Genomic DNA, 21,799 nt, shown 5'->3' with positions numbered 1-21,799 from the left:
CATTTAACTATTTTTACATAAAGATTTTTATGGACAGTTTGTATATCTAAGTAATTTATTAAGACTCTAGTTGTAATATTTCACACACAAAAAAAGTCATAAATGTGGCAACACGGGGTCTAGTGAAGACCAAAGGCTTTGGGTTCAAATAGAACAACTGATGTCTTCTAGCTCCACGGTCTAGGGAGAGTTATTTATCCTTTGTAAGGGCCACATTCCTCTTTATATTAGGGATTATAATGGCACCGACCTCACCAAGTTGAATCGTATAATGTATGAGAACTGCTAGGTATGTTACCCATGAAATGGTAAGTACTCAGCAAGTTATCATAGATCATAACAGTGATAAGCGTCTCCTTAAATTGGGATTTATTCTTGTTCATATATATACTTTTTAAAAAAATTTTTTTTCCATTTTTTTAAATTGCTTAAATCAGGATTCTGCTAACTATGGCCCGCATTGGCCTGTTGCCTGTTTCTGTCAATAAAGTTTTATTGGAACACAGACACATCCTTTTTATTCACCATGTGTGTCTGAGGATGTTCTTGTCCTGCAGGGGCAGAGCTGAGTAGTTACAACGGACACCAGATGGCCCACAAAGCTGAGAATATTTACTAATTAGACCTTTATAGAAAGATTGGTGGCTTCTGGCTTCAATCATTAAAGTCCAAAATGTTCTTTTAAAATAATTCCAACAATATGGAAGAATTTAATTTAACTCATTCCTCTTTATCCTTTAAGAACTTATTCTTTGTAAAAAAAAAAAATTTCATGTTTCTTAAAAAAAAATGAGGGTTTTTTTTCTTTCTGGTTTAGAAAGTCTTTTTTGTTCTGCTATCTTCTCTCTTGACCCCCAAAATGGAAGAATGCTTTACACCTCTACTTTGCCATGGCTGCCCATTTTTTCTCTCTGTAAATTAGAACATATGTTCATTATATTGAAAAAATCTCCATGTCCAATTAATTTTTATACAGCTGTGTAACTGCCACTCAGATGAGGATCTAGAACATGACCAGCACCCTAGAAAATCCCTTGCAGCCAGTATTCCCCCCACAGTGACCACCACTCTGCCCCTCATGAACACGGACAGGTTTTGCCTCCTTTTGAACTTTTTTAGGACATTAATCTATAGTAATGCATATAACTAAAGCGTATCATTTATTTAGGACTGCATGGCGTTCTGTTATATGAACATACTGAAATTTATTTATACATTTGTTGTCGATGGGCATTTGCGTTATTTTGCAATTTTGTCTGCTTTGAACATTCGTGTACATTTTTGGTGCAAGTAGGCACTTAATTGGGAATATACCTACAGATGAAATTGCTGGGTCATAGAGTGTGCATATACTCTGTTCCAGTAGACACTTCCAAACAATTTGCAGGGAAAGTACAACCCGTTTATGTTCCCATCAGCAGAGCGTGTGGTTCTGGAAACTTCTGAGTGCCCTGTTTCTCCCTTCTAGGAGAGAGGCAAAGTGGGCTTGTATAACTGATCGCTAGGTGTGTGCATTATGGCACTGGTTGGATGTTCTTGTACGATCATAGCTCATAGTTTAGAGACCCCCAATTCCTTCTCCATCTTCCTTCCTTCTTGTGTAGAGTGGAGCAAGAGGACTGTGGTGTCTGCCCCACATACTTTCCTGAGTTGACATCTAATCTAACCATCTCTGTCCACTCTCCCACTCTTCTCTGGCAACGGTCTCACCCCTATCTGGTACTTCAGACTTGGGAGAAGAAAGAGGAGGCCAGAGGAACACTGCTGCTCCTAATGGAGGAAGAGGGCTGTCATCAAAGTCGTCTCAGAGCTGTCTTAAGTTGTAGCCCACCCTGTCCATCAACAGACTGGTCTTCCTTCCACTCTGGTTATGGACAGCAGTGACAGCAGATACAGGGGACTTCCTAGAAAGGTCTATACCCCTTTCTGTTCTTCTCCATTCTCCTTCTTCCTTCTCTTCTTCTCTCCTTCCCCTCCCTTCCGATTTCCTTCCTATCTCTCCTCCTTTTTCTCCTCCATGCCACAACCAAGTCTTGATGCCCTTTAAGTCCTTGCCCTGTCCTTGAGGATGAGGAATGTGGGTACAACGGACAATGGATGGGATCCCCTTTGCTTAAGGACTCCACAGTCTCGGGTAGTCTTTTGATCACCCTTCAATAAAAAGGAAACCAGGAAGTTGCAATACCATTTTACTTCCTCAAAGATCTTCCTCAACCTGGCATGTGGGATTATTGCTGTCCTTTTCTATACCTGCCCCCCAGCGCCGGCCGCTTATGTCTAGGGCCTTTTAAGACACAAGGACCTCCTTGTGGTATTAAAAAGCCCTCATACAAGATGAGTCATAGGACTTTCAGGACTATTGATGGGGGAAATGAACAGTTGTCAAAAAGTTACTGTGAATTCATTTATGCTCACAAGTGCATATGCCTGCTAAGCCATGGCACCTTGGCCATCCATACATGTGTGAGGCACATGCATTAAGCAGACTCCACAGGTGTTTGGCCCGCACAGGATTTCCTGGACATCTTGCCATTTTTCTGCAGTTTTACTCTAGAGAATTAGTTCTCCCCACTCCCACCATGTGTTGGAGAATTGCGACCATGTATGTTGTCTGATGTTTGATGGGGCTGCACAATCTCTAGACTCTTCTTCCTTCTCCTTCTTCAGGAACACACAGGCTGGGGACCTGTGTGCATGCAAGTCCCCAAGTCCACAGTGCACCGCTGATCGTGTGGCCTGTGAAATCTCAGCCAGATGGCGACCAGCAGCACTGCCTCATGCAGTGCTCCTGGCTCTGTCCACAGAGCAGAGACCTCAGCTGGAAGGTGGTAGTAAAACACTGATGCCAAAGACAGCCTGTCTCTGCATCTGACTGGATACTTTTAAGCTTGGCCCTATTTTTATGTTGCTTTTGTGACTTCTCAGCATTATACAGAAATGGAATATTCTGACACTTAAATAAGGGAGATGCATCTTCCAGATTTAGTCTATTTGTGTCCAGGTTCTTGTACTATCACCATCACCGAAGGTTTTTTAATTTTTTCTCTCCACAAATTGTTCATTGACCCTCATAGGTCATGGATACAGAGGTCCTAGGCTCTGGAATGCGATTTCCAGATCCAAGGTCACCTGGCTTTGAGTCAAGAATGTAAAATTAACAAAGGTAAGGCACCAAGGTCAGTAATCGAACGATCTAGCTGACCTCACTCTGTTCCAGGCCCACAGACTCCATCCCAGACCTGACAGCAGTTTCCTTCCAGGGCAACTGGACAAAGAACACGTGGTGTCAACCCTGCAGACCCCAAGCTGTCCTCACTCTGGGGACCACAGTTCAGAGCTCACAGTGACCGAATCTGTTATCGTCGAGAGCATGAGCCTGTCATTGACGGTGCCCTAGATTTCGACAAAGAAAATTGTTCCTTTGCCATTTCCAATTCCATTCGGGCTTCTGAGAAACATGAAGTGCCCAGTCCCTGGGCAAGACATGAAAACAGGATTGAAACGGGGTCAGCTCTCCTCTTGGCATTGACAGCAAAACCCTAATGGGATCAGCAGCGACATCATCCTGACGTCTTTCGGCTATAGATGGAAGTTGGTTCCCTGTGGGGAACCACCAAAATCTATGCTAGGATCTTTGATCGAAACTCGCTTGCCCTGAGAGTTGGCCTTGATTTCTGGGCTTCAGAGATGATTCCTGACCCCTCTGCTTGGGACTTCACAGATTGCTTCCTCTCTTTGCCTTATGCTGATGCTCCAGTGTATCAGAAGCTGATCGAGGAAAGGAGCCTCGTGTCATCTACAGTCAACACAGTTGTATGGATCCTCTGTGTGCTGAGCCCTGTGCCAGGGACTGGGGATATAAGAAGAATATGGCAGGATGCCCACCCTGAATAAAGTCCCCAAATGGGGGAATAAAGTCACCTCCCAATGGAGAAGACTTAGAAGCAAGTGGCAACTATACTGGAGTGCGACAGATTCTCTGCTGATGAAAGACCCAGGATGTTGTGGAAGGAGAAACCGTGATCTCGTACCCATGTCCTTGTGCATTCAGGGAAGACTTCCTGCAAGTGGAGACCTCTGAGCTGCATTGAAGAGGTGCCCACTGGCTAGTTTTCAGCATGATACCACACAGCTGGTACATCCAGAGTAAACTGTCATGGGCCCTGGTGATGGGGATGACAATTCACAACGGATCCTTACCAGTGATTTCCTGCCGATAGAGTTCTCTGTAGTTACCATATATCCTGAGAGCAGGAGAGTTTCATCCACATGGCTTGCCTGCCCCCGAGACCGGGACAGGACTCCAACAGTGATTCTGTCACCGGGATGGAATTTACTGGAGACCTCCGTACTGTAGCCCCATCACTCAAATCTGCCACCCCACCCACCCGTAACAGCCTGCCTTACATTATGTGTGGGGAGACGGACACTGAAGAATCTTGGATGCAGCAAGCATACAGCTGGTCTCATCCGGTGTCCCCCCCACCCCCTGGACACCCTAGCTCCTCAACACAAAAGCCAGGTCCTTTGTGATTGGGCCCCCTTCGATCACTTCTTCCTCCCTGCAAATTCTGCACCTCTCTCCAATGTCCAGATGCCCCACGTTTCTCCTGCCTCCAGCCCCATGCACAGGCATCTCATCTTGCCAGAATTACTGGTTTGCAGGATCCTCCCTCCTAAAGGACTCAGAGTTAGCGGCACCCCAAGACTACGTAGGATTTGTCTCTACATGAAAATACAGGGATGCCGCCAACCACGTGCTAAATGTTTTTTCAATTTTTTTAAATGTTTTATTTATTTTTGAGACAGAGACAGAGCATGAGCAGGGAAGGGTCAGAGAGAGGGAGACATGGAATCTGAAACGGGCTTCAGGCTCTGAGCTGTCAGCACAGAGCCCGACATGGGGCTCGAACTCACGGACCGTGAGATCGTGACCTGAGCCGAAGTCAGACGCTTAACCGACCAAGCCACCCAGGCACCCCATCTAAATGCTTTAAAAATGTTCTTTTCTCAGTGAATGAATGAGCGAGCAAATGAATGAGGGAGTAAGGCAAGACCAAATGAAGCCTTCGGAGAACCAAAGAGCATCAGCTTCCTTGACTAGAAATGAAAGAGGGCATCACACCCAGCTTCGTCAAACCACACGCTACATCCTTCCATAGCGTCATTGCCTCGGGGCAGGTGCTTTGGCCCGACACCAAGAAAAAGCAGTATGTGGATATGTGCCAGCGAGGGTCTGTGTGTGGGCTGGTGTCACAAGATGTACTGCAGCATATTTTCAGGCCCTGCACAAAGCCTAAAGGGTACAGGTCCAAAATGAACTTTTTACAAGCGACCTCGGGGGAGAAATGCTCAGGAAGTCTGAAGGCTACGCACACCACATGCTATAAAATCTCTTCCCGATGCAATCCCCTCAGCTCTCAGACAGTCTTACGGAGCAGAATGAAATCTAATCTGAAAAGCTACTGCAGTCCCTCTGGAAGTGCAGAGGAGTCTGAGGACAGATAAGGAACTGATTTCTCTTACTTTGGACATAACAGATTCCTCTTGGAGGGCGAAGCCTTCTCTCTGGACGTGCCCTCCGGGGATCACAGACTCCACGAATTGGCAAGGCAGAGGGCAGGGGGAATGAGATCCACCAACACCCTGAGCTGCCCTGGCTTCATATAGGAACTAACAGTATCTCCAACGATTCCTGAGCAATGGGTGTGCACGTGACCTCACTGAACTCCAGCACGACTCGTAGGAGATGCTGTCACGTGCTGCTTGTAGGCGCTAGAGAGAGAGCGCAGATTCCTTTCTGTGTGTCTGTAAAATGGGTGTGGTGATGGCTCCAAACACATTGGGTTGACATGAGGGTTGCATGGGTTAATTTTGGAAAATCCTGGCATAGTGCCTGAAATGGAAGGGAATTTATGTAACTTTGTTAAATATGAGAATAGGAAGATAGGTTAAGGAATGGATGAGTGGATGGGTAGGCAAGCAGAGTACCGGGACCAAGGTCAAATGGGTCCTAAGTGCTGAAGGCAGTCCAGTGTGGGCAGTCTCCACCCGACAGCATGCCTGGACTCGCTCCTCAAACCTGTCAGGTAAGGGCCCTCCCTCCTGAGGCTCATCCTAGTGTTTTCTACGTGCAACGTTCTTTCTTGTGCTTTTGGGGAAGGTGTCTATTTGAATTTGCATTGCCTCCTTTTTGCAAACTAGAAACGAGCATGTACCTTTTGAGTGAGTGGCTGGATACATACTCAGCAGCCTCACAGCATCATCCAAGCAGCTAATGGAAGCAAGTCTCAGGCATATGGCTGATTCTGTCTCAATTATTCTCACCTGTTCCCTTTTAGATTTTACATCTTTCTGGCCCCTGCCTCTTAAAGCCCCACCACTCTGCCTTTTCATGGCAACACTGGGAAGGGAGAGAGCTGGGATGCCTGCTCTGTGTATGGGCCTTACAGCCTTCCTCAGGGCGGCACAGAACTCAGAGGTCGGCAGGGATTACCTGTGGCAGACAACATCGTGCCCCCTGAAGACAGATACAGGAAGAACTTTGGATGGAGAGGTGTTCTCAGGTGCTCGTGAGCCTCCTGCCCCTAGATGTATATATGCGGCAGTGGGGGTGTGGGGGGGGGGGGTTGCAGCTTCATGCAGGGACCTGTCCTCTCAGGTGCGAGGAGGACGACACTGGAGCCTGGCCGCACACCCACAGTGGCCCAGGCTCTCTGTGCTCCCAGGAGAGCACTTAGCTTTTGTCTTCCCAGCAAGAATGAGTCTGCCTCAGGAAACAGATTTAATTGTCCCACTTACCAGCTCCAGCTCACAAGACCACATTGACAAAGATCGCGACCTCTTTGTAATGGAAGAAACGGACGGTGGAACGAGCATCTTAGAGCTGTTCCTTCGAAAAATGACCCTCGCCGCTTCACCCCAGCTGAGGACATGCATACTTCTCAGCCTCTTACTCCCAAGCCCACGGCAAGCTCCCTTTTGATCTGTGTTTCCTCTATTTATATGGCAGAAAAACTCACCCGGCAGATCTGAACATGTTTGCAGTGCTGCCTAATTTAAGCCCCGGGATGCAGGGAAAGAAATAGAAACAGAAAATAGGGATTCAGTGCTTGCTGTGTGCTGCAGGCCATGAAAAATATCAAAATCATGAAACACGGTCCCTGATCTCCCCCAAGGAGATTACAATATACTTGAGTAAATTAAAAACGAAATAAGAAAGTATTTGAACTACAGTTCAGTGAACTAGTAGAAGGCCACAAGGCAGGAAATGAGTGACTGCAAAATGACTGGAACAGGCTGTAATTGGGATTGAGAAATGTGCGTCTGCCCTCCTTTTGCGACACGGGTCTGGTTTACCGAGGTGACTTATTCAGAGAGAGATGTTTGGTGAGAAGGCAGTCTTTGTATTTACATCGTGAAAGGAATCTAATGATGTTTCTTCCTTACCCAGACTGACCCTGTTCTGGGCATACAAAACATGGACGCAAACATGGTGAGAAGACTCACTTTTGTGTCCTCCCAAACTCCAAAGGGAGAGGAAAGTCAACAGCACGCAGTAGTTTCGAAGGGACGGCACTGGTGTTTTTGAGAAGAGGAAGCCAAAACGTAGAAGGGTTTGGATGAGCAGGTGGGGGTGCCGGCGTCCCGGCGTAGACGATGAGATGATGATACACAGGATCCCGGGACAAATGTGATCATGTGCAAAGTTCTGGAGGCTGTCGGAAGGAAAGGAATTGAAACTGAGATGTCCCTTCCCATAACTTAGCCTGCACCACTGGTGAGCCAGCACCCTTCCTTGTAGGTGATGAACTTACAAAGGGATAGGTTTTCTGTTGTCTCCCCTCAAAAATGCAATGCTTTTGTAGCCCTGATACCAAGAGGTATACGTGCCTCTACGGTTGTGGTACAACGGAGACTAAATCAGCAGCAGCCCCCTTGCGGCTACAAACACATCACAGCGCAGGATTAGAAGTAGGCGCATGCGCACACATACGACTGCGCATGCGCACCCTTCCAGGCATGCTCACGCATACACCCGCGCATGCACATCTGCACATACGTAGGCACGCATGCATATGCACATGCGTGCTTGCACAAAGCACAGTAAAGAGCAAAGGGAAAGGAAACCAAAGGGGATGGGATATTCTCACGGGCACTTTTCCTGCTGAGGTGCGGCAGCCTCAGGGGACCTAGGCAGCAGGGGTGGAGGCCGTGGCTTTAACATCCAAGGTATGTGGATGCATAAATCTGAGCTCTCCAGTGAATCAGCGCATCTGTGAAAAGACTAGAAAAAGCTGTCCATAAAAGTGAAGGCAGTGAAAGTCGCCTTGCCATCTCTTTGAAGCTCTTGAGTGAGAAATTAAAACCTAAATGAATATCCGGGCACCTGGGTGGGTCAGTCGGCGAAGCGTCCAAATTCGGCTCAGGTCATGATCTCACGGTTTGTGGGTTAGAGCCCCACGGTGGGCTCACTGCTGTCAGTCACTGCAGAGTCTGCTTCGGATCCTCTGTTCTCCTCTCTCTGCCCCTTCCCCGCTTGTGCTTTCCACCCCCCAAAATAAATAGTTTTTAAAAACCTAAATGAGTATGGAGGTCCAAATGTACACTAAATGGCGTGGCAAAGGCAGTCACATTTTTTTTTTTTCATACAGAAACTGTTACCTTGGGAGTACCTTGGGAACCACAGAAGAAGCTAACTCGACCCCACTGTAAGAACATTCCTATAGCCCAGTGTGCCTGGGGGCCCCATGCTTTAGGGGGGAAAACAACCTCTGCTGAGTATTAGCTCAGACTCAGAAGTCACAAACAGCACAAGGAAGAAATCCACCATGAGGTCAGCACACACAGCAACCAGACGTATGTGAATCCCAACAAGGACTAGGGGGAGGAGGCAAGGCAGAGAATAATCTGAAAGATGGTGGGTTTGAAATTATTAAATATAGAAGTTTTTTTTAAGTCATAACAGAAGAATGAGACATTATGATAAAAACGAACAGGCAGAATTTTTAAATGGCCAGGTGAATATAAGAACTAGAATAGATTAAATGACAGCATAACGCTAAATATTACTAATGAAAAGAATAAATGAGCTGGAAAATAGATCTGCGGGAAGCATCTAACCACAGGACAGAGTGATAAAGGAATGGAAAATACTAAAGCAAAGTGAATAACCTAGAGAACAGAATGAGAAGGTTTAGAATACTTAAAACACAATCAGAAGAAAAGAGAATCGTCACATGTCCTTAGGGGCTTGCAGCTCAGAGCAATGTGATGCCACTATGCACCTTATTAGAACGGCTAAAACCCGAAACACTGACAACATGAGAAATGCTGGTGAGGATGTGGAGTGAAGGGAGCTCAACAGGGGACACGAAATGGCACGGCCACTTCGGAAGAGGGCTTGGCAGTTGCCCACGAGGCTACACATCTTCTTACCACACAATCCTACCGTCGTGCTCCTAGGTCTTTCCCCAAATGAGCTGGAAACATACGTCCACACAAAACCTGCACACAGATGTTTATGGCGGCATTATTCGTAATTGCCCCAACTTGGAAGCAGCCGAAATATCCTTCAGTAGGGGAATGAGCAAACTGTACATCTATGCAATGGCATATTATTCACAAACAAAAGCAAGCTGTCAAGCCATGGAAGGACGTGGAGGAACTTATATGCATACTGTTCTCAGCACAAGCCCTGCACTGTAGCCACTGCTGACCAGGAGCTTAAAGGAAGGATCCAAAAGACCTCTGAAGTTCCCATCATGTGCATTTCTAGCCATAAGTACAACATGGAACAGACGCCAGATGATTACGAAGCCCCTCGGTTCTAATTCTGAATAGAGTTCCTCTGCCTTCATTTATCAACTTTTACTGCTGCCAGTTCGTATAGCAATATGCTCCAGCTTGAATTATTCCACTTACCCATTTGCTCTGTTATGGGCTGAGTATGGTTAAATACACTCACTTTTTGATGTTTTGAAATTGATATTTTTTATCATTTTAAATTTTGTTGCATCTTTTTATAAATCAGATGACTGCCCACATTTAAAAAAGATGCATGTTGGGGCACCTGGGTGGCTCAGTCAGTTGAGTGTCCGACTTCAGCTCAGGTCATGATCTCACGGTTCGTGAGTTCGAGCCCCGTATCGGGCTCTGTGCTGACAGCTCAGAACCTGGAGCCTGCTTCCAATTCTGTGTCTCCCTCTCTCTTGGTCCCTCTCCCCCTCATGCTCTCTTTCTCTCAAAAATAAACGTTAAAAATTTTTTTAATTAAAAAAATATAAATAAAAAATATGCATGTTGTTACTGTGAAAGAAACCTGTCTGAAAAGGCTATTGTGTGCATTATGGTTCCAAGTATGGGATGTTCTGGAAAGGGCAACACTATAGAGACCATTAAAAGATCAGTGCTTGTCAGGAGTTGGGATGGGGCATGAAGAGAGGTGAATCGGGGGCACACGGGAATTTTAGGGCAGTGAAACTATTCTATACGATACTGTAATGGCAGATAACATGGCATTAAGCATTGGGCAAAACCCACAAAACCATACAACACAAAGCGTGAACCGTAATGTGAAGTGTGGAATTAGTAATAATGTATCAATACCTGTTCATGAATTGTTAAAAAAAAATTACCACCCCAGTGCCAGATGTTAATAGAGGAAACTGAGGCAGGGCGGGGGGGGGGGGGGGGGGGAGGATGAGAGGAGTGTATGGGAACTTGCTGTACCCACTGAACTTCTCAATTTTTCCGTAACCCTAAAATTACTCTAAAAAGTACATTCTATTAAGTTTTTAAAAATGGGGGGGAGAGGGAGAGTCGATATTCAAAGTAAGGATGGGTGAGATTTTTCCAGAATTAAAGTTATAAGTCACACGTCAAAGAACGCCACTGGGTCACAGAGCAGAAAAAATCCTAAAGCAAATCCACATTTCAATTCCACACCGAAGACAAAATGAAAGTCTCAAAAACAATCAGAGAAAAAGCACAGAGTGCATAGAAGGTAGCAACAGTTAGATTACTCGCCGACTTCTCAACGACTATAATCCAGATCAGAAGAAAACTCAGTAACATCTTCAAAAGGTCCAGAAAAAAATCATTATCTACCTAGATTGCTCTGTTCAGCCAAATCATTCAAGAGTGAGAAAGAAAGCAACTTGAAAGCATTAATTGTGCTAACCTCTTCCAAAGGGAATCAAAGAAACATTTGCAGTATTTCCTTTACTTTTCTCTGCCTGTTTCATATTATATCTTAGATAACACACACATGCCCCAAAATCATACTTTCCGTTTAACATTATATACATCATCTGTGATTTTCACTGTCCTTGAAGGATAATTTTTAAAGTCTGAATCGTAGCGTAAGTGCCATAGTTTCGTGAACTGCTAGACAGTTTAATTGCTAGACGTTTAGATCAGAGAATTTCCTCCTAAATGGCAATTGGATGAAACACACATAAAAGATGAAATAATGCTACGCACGCCTACTTTTTCTTTTCCATTGAAAACTCCACCTGCTTCTCTAGCTGCCTGCTCAAGTGGCGAGGTGTTTAGTTTGCAAGGAGCCATTCAGAGCTGATCGAGAAGCCTCTTTTCCATTCGTGCTTTTTGCCCCAAGTGCACTGGTGGTGGGTGACTTCCTGGAATAGCCCCAGATGTTCTAAAGGAAAATGAAAGAAGCAACATATATGCGAGGACTGCCGTGTGCCAGGCATGGTGCTGGGCGTTTCCATCCTGTGAACACTACTATTTATGAACACTTACCATAAGCCGGGCACTACCTTTAGAAAGTTTGCACCCATCAGCTCATTTGGTCCTCCCCAGAAGTCTAGGAAGTATGCACTATTATTATATCCATTTTATAGACAGGAGAGATATAGTTCTGAAGGAGCTAGGAAGTGATGAAGTCGTACCTGGAACATGAGCCTTTCCATGGTAGGGCCCTATTCCAGGCTTGGGTGGGTGTCAGAGACACAGGTAGAGAAAAGCAGGAAGGGCAGAACGCAATGACATTAAAACAAAAACAAAAACAAAAATATGACCCGGACTGAACGTAACTATCCATTATCTCACTTCATCCTCCTCACGAGATCAGGTAGGTATTGTTATCGTTATTACCTTCTCCCAACGAATGAGCGCATGCAGACATGGTGCCATCAGGAACTCACCTGCAGGTTGCATGTCCAGCTGTGGGTCACCCGCGTGTGTCCAGAACCAGAGTGTATACCGTGCTCCTCACTGCCTGTGGCTCTTGTCCTCTGTCCAGGCGAGATGGAGGAGCTGGAGACACTGTGGCTCACGGGGATCTGCCACAATGAGAAGAACGAGGTGATGAGCAGTCAGCTGGACATCGACAACATGGCGGGCGTGTTCTACATGCTGGCGGCTGCCATGGCCCTCAGCCTCATCACCTTCATCTGGGAACACCTCTTCTACTGGAAGCTGCGCTTCTGTTTCACGGGCGTGTGCTCCGACCGGCCGGGGCTGCTGTTCTCCATCAGCAGGGTCAGTACCTCGGGCAGCTCGTTCTCGATGCAGCGGCAGGTCCAGAAGAGCACGGGGCTCCCAGAGAATCGAGGACTCTGGACTCCTGGGTGGGGGGTGATTTGCACATCCTGCCCTCGCTCACCAATCCCTGTTGGGCTTGTCGTAAAGGCATCCAGATTCTGTGTGTTCCTAACCCAGGGGTAGCAAACCCAGGTGACGGCGGAAGCCAGAGAGGGAAGGAAAATGGGTAATGCAGGCTGGGCATGAGAAAAATAGCACCAGTGAGATGAAAAACAGCAAATGTCTCTGGGGTTCAAGGTGAGGGAACACTTGAGAATGCCTACCACACCCGGAGGGGGCAGTCCTCAGGTCCTGCTGAGTATTGTCTTATGGGAATTCAAGGGCAATATTATCAGGTCTTGTAGGTTGTCAGAGAGAAAGTAGTCATCTGATTTTATGTGAAGGCTTCCCACTCTTTAAATATTAGTAACTAGTTCCATTTTTTTAGACAACACCAAAATACCACGTAGGCCAAACGAAGTAGTCTGTGGCATCCACCGTGAGCAGCCGATGTGCTTTACGACACGACTACCATTCCTGTGCAGGATGTTACAGTTTATGCACACATCCCAGTGGGACACATATGCCAAAACCAAATATACATCCCATGCCATGCTCTGCATCCACACGTCTAACAAAACACAAAGAGCGTCTGCATTACAACAGAGCCTCCAACGAAACAAAGACACGAAGGGCCACAAGGAAAGGCACACATGTCAAACAGAAAACAAAATACACATTCAACCCAGCATGAACTACAGCCGCAAACACACATGCTATAACGAACTCACCCACAATGCAAGGAAAACCCCTCTCCTGTTACGCAATGTGGCATGTGTATATTACCACAAAAAAGCACATATGGGTCATCAGTAATAGCAACGATCATGGAAAATGCCTGTATTTGTGCAGCACAGATAGGTGCCAAGCACCCTGTACGGACTTCATACTCTTCATCTCATTTCACCTACAAGCCATTTCTGTGAGGCGTGTAACTGTTCTTCATCCCAGATTACAGATGGGGAATGAGGTCAGAGGATCATCCACGGCTGCCCAGCCTTGGTGGAGCCGGGACTTGAGCCGAGGTGGTGTGGTACCAGCCAGAGCACAGGTTCCCACACAAGCAACAAACATCAAATACAAGCAACACAAGAGATTTGACACAGATCATAGTACATGACACATATGTGCGTGCAACTGACATGATCTTGTTGTCACTTACATCATATGTGCATATCCTTCACTCATCTTCTAACAGAATATAACATCTATTTACCTCACAGCCCATCAGTCATTCTTCCATCCATCTGCCTAGTTCATCCATCCATCCATCCGTTTCACCCGTACATCCATTCATTTCATCCATCCATCCGTCCATCTATCCATTCACCCATCCATCCATCCACTCACCCATTTCACCCATACATCCATTCATCTCATCTATCCACCCACCTGTTTTATCTATCCATCTACCCATTTCATTCATCCATCTGTACATCCATCCCTACACCCATTTACCTATCCATCCATCCATCCATCCCGTCCATTTATTTATCTACCTATTTCTCCCATTTACTCACCTTGGAATGTTTTCACTCTGAAAGAATTTAATGAATTAAGACATGAAACATGGTGAAAAACACTTGGGTACAAACACCTGGTTTTATATGCTAATGGTTATTGGGAAAACTAAATAATCATTTTTAAAGGAATTTGTGTTTTCTTAGCATTTGGTGATTTTAAGAACTTTGGAGATTCAGAAGGCACATATTAGCTTAGTGAGGAAGATTTATTGTTTTCTGTTCAGTGGCACTCTTAACTTGCATTCTGTGCAAATACATATTTCCTAATTAACTTGATGGCATCTAAACACAGACTGCTTAAAAATAACAATGTGCACGCATCTAGCTAGGTATTATGCCAACTTTAAGCTAATTCTCTCCACCAATTACTAAAGGCTTTCCATACCCAAATGACTCTGGGATTATCATGAGCAAATGCACACTGTTGCATTTCCTTGTAAATCCTGCTTGGATCTCGAAGAGCGTTTCCTCTGAGATACCATTAAGGCAGCCAGTTGAGAGGACCGTCATTATGAGGCATGAACTAAATCCCCCGCTTCCCTTGCAAGCATCTTGAGCAGGATTGGGGGGCAGTGGGGCACACAGGAGTAGGCATCATCAGCTTTACAGGCTGGAATCTGAACTTCAGTCTCCCCTCCCTGGGGGAGAGAGGACCCCGTGCCTCACAGGAGCACTGCAAGGACTTTTGTGCCCCTTGGGGACTCCCATCCACCAGCATTCCTGTGTCCTCAAAGGCTGCAGGGAATGCTACTTGAGCACTGACCCTCCTTCTCCCCAGATACTATCTTTTAAATAAGTGCAGCCCTAATATGTGTGAAGAGAAAGATTTCACATTTAATATACTTTTCCTGCCTCTCTCATTTGTTAGGGAACTCAGAATGAGCTCAGCACCCAATTTCACGCATAGCAGGGCTTTCAGATTGCTCAAGAAAAATGTTCCTCCTTTCTGATCAAGGGCTAACACACATCTCTTAAATTCGTCTTATGGGTACGTTCACACACATGCCAGCTTACATGTATATTCTTCACACCGAGCAGGCCATACACACAGAAACAGAAGCGCCCTCGTTGTAGGCATGTAAACATTTTCTTTAACAAACGTGCAGTGGGGAATCCCCAAGCCAAGAACCCACTTTTTCCTACCAAGCCAAGATCACAACCCCACAACGAATCATGCCCAGCATGCAAGTAAGGGCCAGGTGACTGACGTCCCCCTGTCATCTCTAATCCTGACAGCACCTGTGTGTGACATGACCACACCCATCCTATGGATATGGAGAAACTGAGGCCCTGAAGGGCGGAACAGGACCCTTTCGGCCTCACCTTATGTCTCCTGCTTCACCTATCATGCCAGAACAAGGCAGGAAAGAGGAGGACTGTCTTGTGCACCGGGCTGGGTTGCATGCTTCCGTCCATTTCTGAGTGTAGGGACGTGGATCCAGGATGCTCTGAAAGGTGCCTGCACCCGAGACAGGTGTTTTCCTGCACAGCAGCCAGGGGTCTCCACTCACCAGTTCTGGTAGCACCTTCAACACCCAGCCTGTGGACCTAGCTGTTGCCACGCAGCAGACACATGCAAGTGTCCCCAAGAGCTCGATGTCCCTTGGGAAGCTCCTGGATAGTGCAGCAAAATACAGACTGGATATATGGGCACTCGTGGCCTGCCAAGGGGGCGGGCCAGAGCTTAAAGACGTCGTTCACTTCACATGAGAACCCAGTTTCTCCCACAGCTGGGGCCTTTGGCTTTTCCGGGTTAAAAAATAAATGTGCCCTCTAGTCTGCAGGAGGCTCTTAATTTTTCTCTCCAAAATGTTCTCCCTCTCCCCTAGAAGAAAATAGTCAGTGTCACCAGCAAAAAGAACCCACCTCGGTTTTCGGCCGTGAGGAATTGGAGACGTAGCAAAGACAGAGACCACGGGATGGAGACTGTGGCAGCCTGTCCCATGGGCTCCTTGGAGGGGATCCTGGGGACAGTGACGGGCTTCTGGCTCCCCCACAGTCAGGACCAAGAGAGCAGAAGTAGATACTGCCTCAGTCTCCCAGGGCCGCTATCACCAAACACCACACACTAGGTGGCTTGTGAACAACAGACACCTACTTCTCATGGTTCTGGAGGCTGGGAGTGTGAAATCAGGGTGCAGCGTGGTCAAGTGAGAGTCCCCTTCTGGGTCATAAGGCTTCTCCTTGTGTCCTCACGACGTGGAAGGGCCGTGGGCAATGTGGGGCCTCTCTTACGAGGGCAGTCATCTGCCTGGCCAGCGCCCCACCATTATGACCTAACCCCCTCCCAAAGGCCCCACCTCTTAACACCATCAACTTTTAGGGTCAGGATCTCATTATGTGGATTTGTTGGGGGGACACAAACGTGTAGGCCTTGGAAGATACATCAGGGGTCAAGCCCAGACTCCAGGGAACCACAGAGGGCAGTAGGGTGCATGCCCCATCAGGAGTGTTCTGAGGGGTCAGGGGCCCTTGAGGAGAGCCACGGCGGGGCCGAGGGAGGGTCTGGGCTGCTGTCCGAGGAGAACGAACCTTCGGTAGTAAAGGGTAGCATGCGTCTTCTTGCAGCCATGGGAAAGTGTGCAGTGGGGTCTCGTGCTAGCGTGTGAAGGAGTAAAAGGTGACAGAAAAGAAGGGCACCAGAAAAGGTGGGCACCCGGTCAGTTGACCCTTCACCTTTGGCTCAGATCATGATCTCACGGCTCATGGGTTCAAGCCCCGCGTCAGGCTCTGCTTGGGATTCTCTTGTCTCCCTCTCTCCCTGTGTCCCTTCCCACCCCTCAAAAATAAATGTTAGAACACATTTTTTTTAGGCTGCAGCAGCTTATCCAAGGTCACAGAGCTACTAACAGGTGGAGCTGGGACTCACTTCCAGTGGGTTCCAGGCTCTGGCTCTTTCCGTGTGTCTCTGATATGCACCCCCTCCTCCTCAGCAGCCCATCAAGAAGGTGGGTCAACTGAGTGGGAGAACACTAGCACCCAAGCCTGGGGTATGGGCTGGGTCCATCGCGTGGCCTCCTTTCCGAGGCTTCCCCCTGCACCCCAGCAGCTGGAAGTGCCTTCCCAGTATCCTGTGAGCCCTAGGGCAAACTGGGGAAGAGCAAAAGCAGTCAGCAGCCATCCTCCTGCTCCTGAAACATAACTCAGCCCCCTGACCACCTCTGTGGGCCCCCCCTCAAACAGACAGCCAGCCCATCTCAGCTGGTTTTAACATATTGCTCTGTCAGGGAAGGGGGGTGGGACAGAAGTTCTTAAAATCTCTAGCAGTGTGGGGGGAGCTCATTAGAACAAAATTACAGATTTAGAAAAAAAAATGTTTTTTTAAGTAGGCTCCATACCCAATGTGGGGCTTGAACTCACGACCCTGATACCAAGAGTCGTATGCTCTACCGACTGAGCCAGCGGGGCGCCTGTAGAAAACAACAAAAATTAACTCCTACTTTTTTATAATACTGACAAAATGAAATCAAGGCACAGACCTGGGTTGATCCAAACGTACAGGAGATACACCGGTTTTCACCCACACAAGCCAAATCTCGCTGGGTCAGGGTGTAAGATTCCCATGTTACTGAGCTGGGTGGGAGGTGTGGGTTCACAGGCCAGGTTCAGAAGCACCGTGCTGTGAACTGCACAGTGCATTTGGGTGATCCCGTCACCCAGCAGCCACAGGAGCACGCACTGGAGACCCTGCCTCCTGGCAGCAGGTAAGCAGGAACCACACGCAGCACAGAGATGCACAGAAACACTCTCTCTCTCTCTCTCTCTCTCTCTCTCTCTCTCTCTCTCTCTCTCTCTCTCTCACACACACACACACACACACACACACACACGGAATATATTAAGCGGCATAAGTGAAAAGTCCCAAGTGGTGTCCCCAGGGGTTCCAACCATGTCCTGTCTCTCCATCCCCTGTACCGTGCTCCCTCCTATGATGGCTTCACTCTCAGGCTAACATCCCCACATAGTGACAAGACTAGTTCCCCGCGTCTGCTCCTTCTATTCCAGCTTCTGTATCTATCCTTCCCCAAAATGTGTGATTGATCACCCATGGATTTGATGTCCACCCTTAGAGTGACCACAAAGGGTTTTCTGGTTGACCTGCTTGGGTCTCATGCCTTGACTGACAGCTTCAGTATGTTGCTGGGGCAGCTCCCCTGAAGAATTAATAATGGGTGGTCCTTTTATGCCAGTTTATTCTATTTTTTAATGTTTTTTAATTCATTTTTGAGAGAGAGAGAGAGAGAGTGAGTGTGTGTGTGTGTGTGTGTGTGTGTGTGTGTGTGTGTGAGTAGGAAAGGAGCAGAGAGAGAAGGACACACAGAATCCGAAGCAGGCTCCAGGCTCTGAGCCATCATCACAGAGTCTAACGTGGGGCTCGAACCCACGAACCGTGATATCATGACCTGAGGCGAAGTCAGACACCCAACCGACTGAGCAACCCAGGGGGCCCGTGCCAGTTTAATAACTGACCCTGGTATCCACACTCCAAAGATGATCCTGAGAAACCAGGGGGAAAGATGAGTTAGCAACCCACTTATCAACCCAGTACCCCAGGTTCCACTGTGGAGGCACTGAGACCTGTATGGTTACGTGACCGTTAGTCGATACCTTCTCTCAAACTCTGTGTATGAGTGTCATAGGCAAACGTGTCAGATCGTCTTGAGCCAGGGAGACCAGAGAAGCCGGGCACTTTGCCACTGGTCTGGTACATTTAAGAAACAGTACCAGGATTCAGATTGGATTTCGCCATCTCTCCGAGGCTCCTCCCAGAAGGACACATCTCACCTTCGCAGGTAAAGCCTGGGTGTGCAGTGTTTTTGTGTCCCTGCTGCCACTGATGATGTCTCGTGTTCTTTCCCACAGGGCATTTACAGCTGCATTCATGGAGTACACATCGAAGAGAAGAAGAAGTCTCCAGACTTCAACCTGACCGGATCCCAGAGCAACATGTTAAAACTCCTTCGGTCAGCCAAAAACATCTCCGACATGTCCAACATGAACTCCTCAAGAATGGATTCCCCCAAAAGGGCTGCAGACTTCATCCAAAGAGGTTCCCTCATCATGGACATGGTTTCAGATAAGGGAAATTTGATCTATTCAGACAACAGGTCCTTTCAGGGGAAAGACACCATTTTTGGGGACAACATGAACGAACTGCAAACATTCGTGGCCAATAGGCACAAGGACAGCCTCAATAACTATGTGTTCCAGGGACAGCACCCTCTCACGCTCAATGAGTCCAACCCCAACACGGTGGAGGTGGCCGTGAGCACAGAATCCAAAGCGAACTCCAGGCCCCGGCAGCTTTGGAAGAAATCCATGGAATCACTGCGCCAAGACTCCCTGAGCCAGAACCCTGTCTCCCAGAGGGACGAGGGAGCAGTGGAGAACAGGACCCACTCCCTAAAGAGTCCTAGATACCTTCCAGAAGAGGTGGCCCATTCGGACATCTCGGAAACTTCGAGTCGGGCCACGTGCCACAGAGAGCCAGACAACAACAAGAACCACAAGACCAAGGACAACTTCAAAAGGTCAGCAGCCTCCAAATACCCCAAGGACTGCAGTGAGGTCGAGCGCTCCTACCTGAAAACCAAAGCGAGCTCCCCCAGGGACAAGATCTACACCATCGATGGTGAGAAGGAGCCCAGTTTCCACTTAGACCCTCCCCAGTTCGTTGAGAACATGGCCCTTCCCGAGAACGTGGACTTTACCGACGCCTACCCAGACCACGACGAGAACTTCCGCAAGGGGGACCCCGCGCTGCCGGCCACCAGGAACCCCCTGCACAATGAAGACGGACCCCCCAACAATGACAAGTATAAGTTCTACTCCAAGCACTTCACCCTGAAAGACAAGAGTCCCCCTCACAGCGAGGGCAGCGAGCTGGTACCGACAGAACTCCACCCACTGCAGGAGCTGCCTTTCCAACCTGCCCACCTACTCAGGCCACTTCACCGTGAGGTCCCCATTCAAGTGCGACGCCTGCCTGCGGATGGGGAACCTGTACGACATCGACGAAGACCAGATGCTCCAGGAGACAGGGAGCCCAGCCGCCCAGGAGGAGGTCTACCAGCAGGACTGGGCGCAGAACAGCACCCTCCAGTTCCAGAAGAACAAACTCAGGATCAGCCGTCAGCACTCCTATGACAACATTCTCGACAAACCTCGGGAGACAGACCTTAGCAGGCCCTCTAGGAGCATAAGCCTCAAGGACCGGGAACGGCTTCTGGAGGGAAACCTGTACGGGAGTCTCTGTAGCGTGCCCTCAAGCAAACTCTTGGGGAACAAAAGCTCCCTCTTACCCCAGGGTCTGCAGGACAGCAAACGGAGCAAGTCTCTCTTGCCGGACCACACCTCCGAGAACCCTTTCCTCCGCTGCCATGGGGACGAGCGACGCTTAGTCATTGGGAGATGCCCCTCGGACCCTTACAAACACTCGCTGCCGTCCCAGGCCGTGAATGACAGCTACCTTCGATCGTCCTTGAGGTCCACAGCGTCGTACTGTTCCAGGGACAGTAGAGGCCACGACGACGTGTATATCTCAGAGCATGTTAGGCCTTATGCTGCAAATAAGAACAATATGTACTCCACCCCCCGGGTTTTGAATTCCTGCAGCAGTAGACGTGTGTACAAGAAAATGCCTAGTATCGAATCTGATGTTTAGAACCTTCCATTAATGTTTTATCTATAGGGAAACATACGTAACTGCCAACGTTCTGGAGGGTAAATGTCGGATGTCCGATGGTGCCTGCAAAGAGAAGGGGATTTAGGAAGGTATTTTTTTTGTTGGTTCTTTTGCACCTGGCTCCATGCCATAGTCTTCCCCTCAAGGAATCTTGTGAGGCGTGTGCGGAGCATGGCAGATACCGGATAGGTGAGTCCTTAACCAAAAAAAAAAAAGCAAATAAATAATAAATAATAGGGCAGGTCTCCGGGACACGCCCTCTAGGGATGTTGGCAATAACGATGCGTCGGAGGCCAGTGGTGATGTTATGATTTTCTATATTCCAAAGTCCACGAAGACCAGTCCACCATGTAATTTCCTCATCAGAAATGCCTAACGGTCTCTCTCATCCAGAATAAGCAATATGGTACGCATGTAAACCCGAAACAGACACAGCAGTTACGAATGCGTCTGCACTGCAGCGAGATGGACGTGCAAGAGATTAGGAAGTTTGGCTTTGTACCCGTCTCAGCTTCAGTGTCATGCCTCCCGTCACTGCCCCGGCCCGACCCCAGAACCAACCCCAGGCTCCGCCCCCCCCCCCCCCCCCCCCCACCACACACACAAAGAATCGCAAATTCCCGTGTTCACAGTAACCATGCTACCTTCACTAGAGTCTGTTTCCAAGACTCATCTGGAGGAAAAGGCCAGGAGGGCCCTCAGGCGGAGAACGACGAGAACCTCTCTGGATGTCAACTTGTGTGTTTCACAGACACTCTCTCACCCTTGGCTTCGATGGTCTTGTTCAGAGCTGCACAAACCGATACGTGTATGTCTCCGACACCTAATCTGTGGGTCGTCTGTCTCTGGACACAGAGGCTGTTGTAGTTTATCCTGAAGATTCCTATGTACGTAAGTCTGCGTTTCCCCCCCCCCCTTCTGGTGACGACTCAGGGTTGTATAGTATCTGTTACCCCTTACCTCCTAGAGTGACCATCACTCG

At 48.0% G+C, this 21,799-nt stretch overlaps 1 protein-coding gene and 1 long non-coding RNA gene across 2 annotated transcripts in view; one reads left to right on the top strand and one right to left on the bottom strand.

Moving 5' to 3' along the window:
• Positions 1-21,413, top strand: part of GRIN2A (glutamate ionotropic receptor NMDA type subunit 2A) — a 369,843-nt gene extending 348,430 nt beyond the window's left edge. Inside the window, 3 exon segments of the mRNA XM_019468560.2 lie at positions 12,269-12,507; positions 18,996-20,018; positions 20,020-21,413. Of these exon segments, the coding sequence (XP_019324105.2) occupies positions 12,269-12,507; positions 18,996-20,018; positions 20,020-20,796 (2,039 nt within the window). The 3' untranslated portion in view covers positions 20,797-21,413.
• Positions 8,162-12,529, bottom strand: LOC109278306 (uncharacterized). Its single transcript, XR_002085592.2, has 3 exons — positions 12,414-12,529; positions 12,171-12,308; positions 8,162-8,287 (listed from the first exon to the last, which is right to left on the bottom strand). It is a non-coding gene; the product is annotated as an uncharacterized LOC109278306 (long non-coding RNA).
• Positions 21,414-21,799: the final 386 nt, after the last annotated feature.

Source organism: Panthera pardus, unplaced genomic scaffold, assembly GCF_024362965.1.
Source record: "Panthera pardus isolate Hobbes unplaced genomic scaffold, ASM2436296v1 HiC_scaffold_5, whole genome shotgun sequence".
In the NCBI taxonomy this organism is placed as follows: Eukaryota; Metazoa; Chordata; class Mammalia; order Carnivora; family Felidae; genus Panthera; species Panthera pardus.
The sequence above is the reverse complement of the archived record's forward strand: the minus strand, read 5'-3'. Positions and strand labels throughout refer to the sequence as shown.